Source organism: Centrocercus urophasianus, unplaced genomic scaffold, assembly GCF_019232065.1.
Source record: "Centrocercus urophasianus isolate 14NV4802_14NV808 unplaced genomic scaffold, USGS_Curo_1.0 seq_290, whole genome shotgun sequence".
Taxonomy (NCBI): Eukaryota; Metazoa; Chordata; class Aves; order Galliformes; family Phasianidae; genus Centrocercus; species Centrocercus urophasianus.
Genome location: NW_024884856.1, coordinates 1 through 386, shown reverse-complemented (window position 1 = coordinate 386; position 386 = coordinate 1). Strand labels below are relative to the sequence as shown.

General features: G+C 58.8%; 1 protein-coding gene across 1 annotated transcript in view; it reads right to left on the bottom strand.

Annotated features, from left to right (window-relative positions):
- Positions 1-383, bottom strand: part of IGFN1 (immunoglobulin like and fibronectin type III domain containing 1) — a gene marked incomplete at its 5' end in the record, with an annotated part of 10857 nt that extends 10474 nt beyond the window's left edge. Inside the window, 2 exon segments of the mRNA XM_042828313.1 lie at positions 1-2; positions 4-383. The exon segment at positions 1-2 is cut by the window's left edge and continues 846 nt beyond it. Of these exon segments, the coding sequence (XP_042684247.1) occupies positions 1-2; positions 4-383 (382 nt within the window).
- Between the last annotated feature and the right edge of the window lie 3 nt (positions 384-386).

Genomic DNA, 386 nt, shown 5'->3' with positions numbered 1-386 from the left:
TCCTTCCCAAATGGAGACCCAGCTGCCCCTGCAGCAGCTAAACCTGCTACACCAACACCAGCCCCAGCTGGGAGACCATCCTTCCCATATGGAGACCCAACAGCCCCTGCACCAGCTAAACCTGCACCAATACCAGCCCCAGCTCCAGCTCCAGCTGGGAGACCATCCTTCCCAAATGGAATCCCAACTCCCCCTGCACCAGCTAAACCTGCAACACCGACACCAGCCCCAGCTCCAGCTGGGAGACCATCCTTCCCATATGGAATCCCAACTCCCCCTGCACCAGCTAAACCTGCAGCACCAACACCAGCTCCAGCTGGGAGACCATCCTTCCCATATGGAAACCCAACTCCCCCTGCACCAGCTAAACCTGCAGCACCAACACC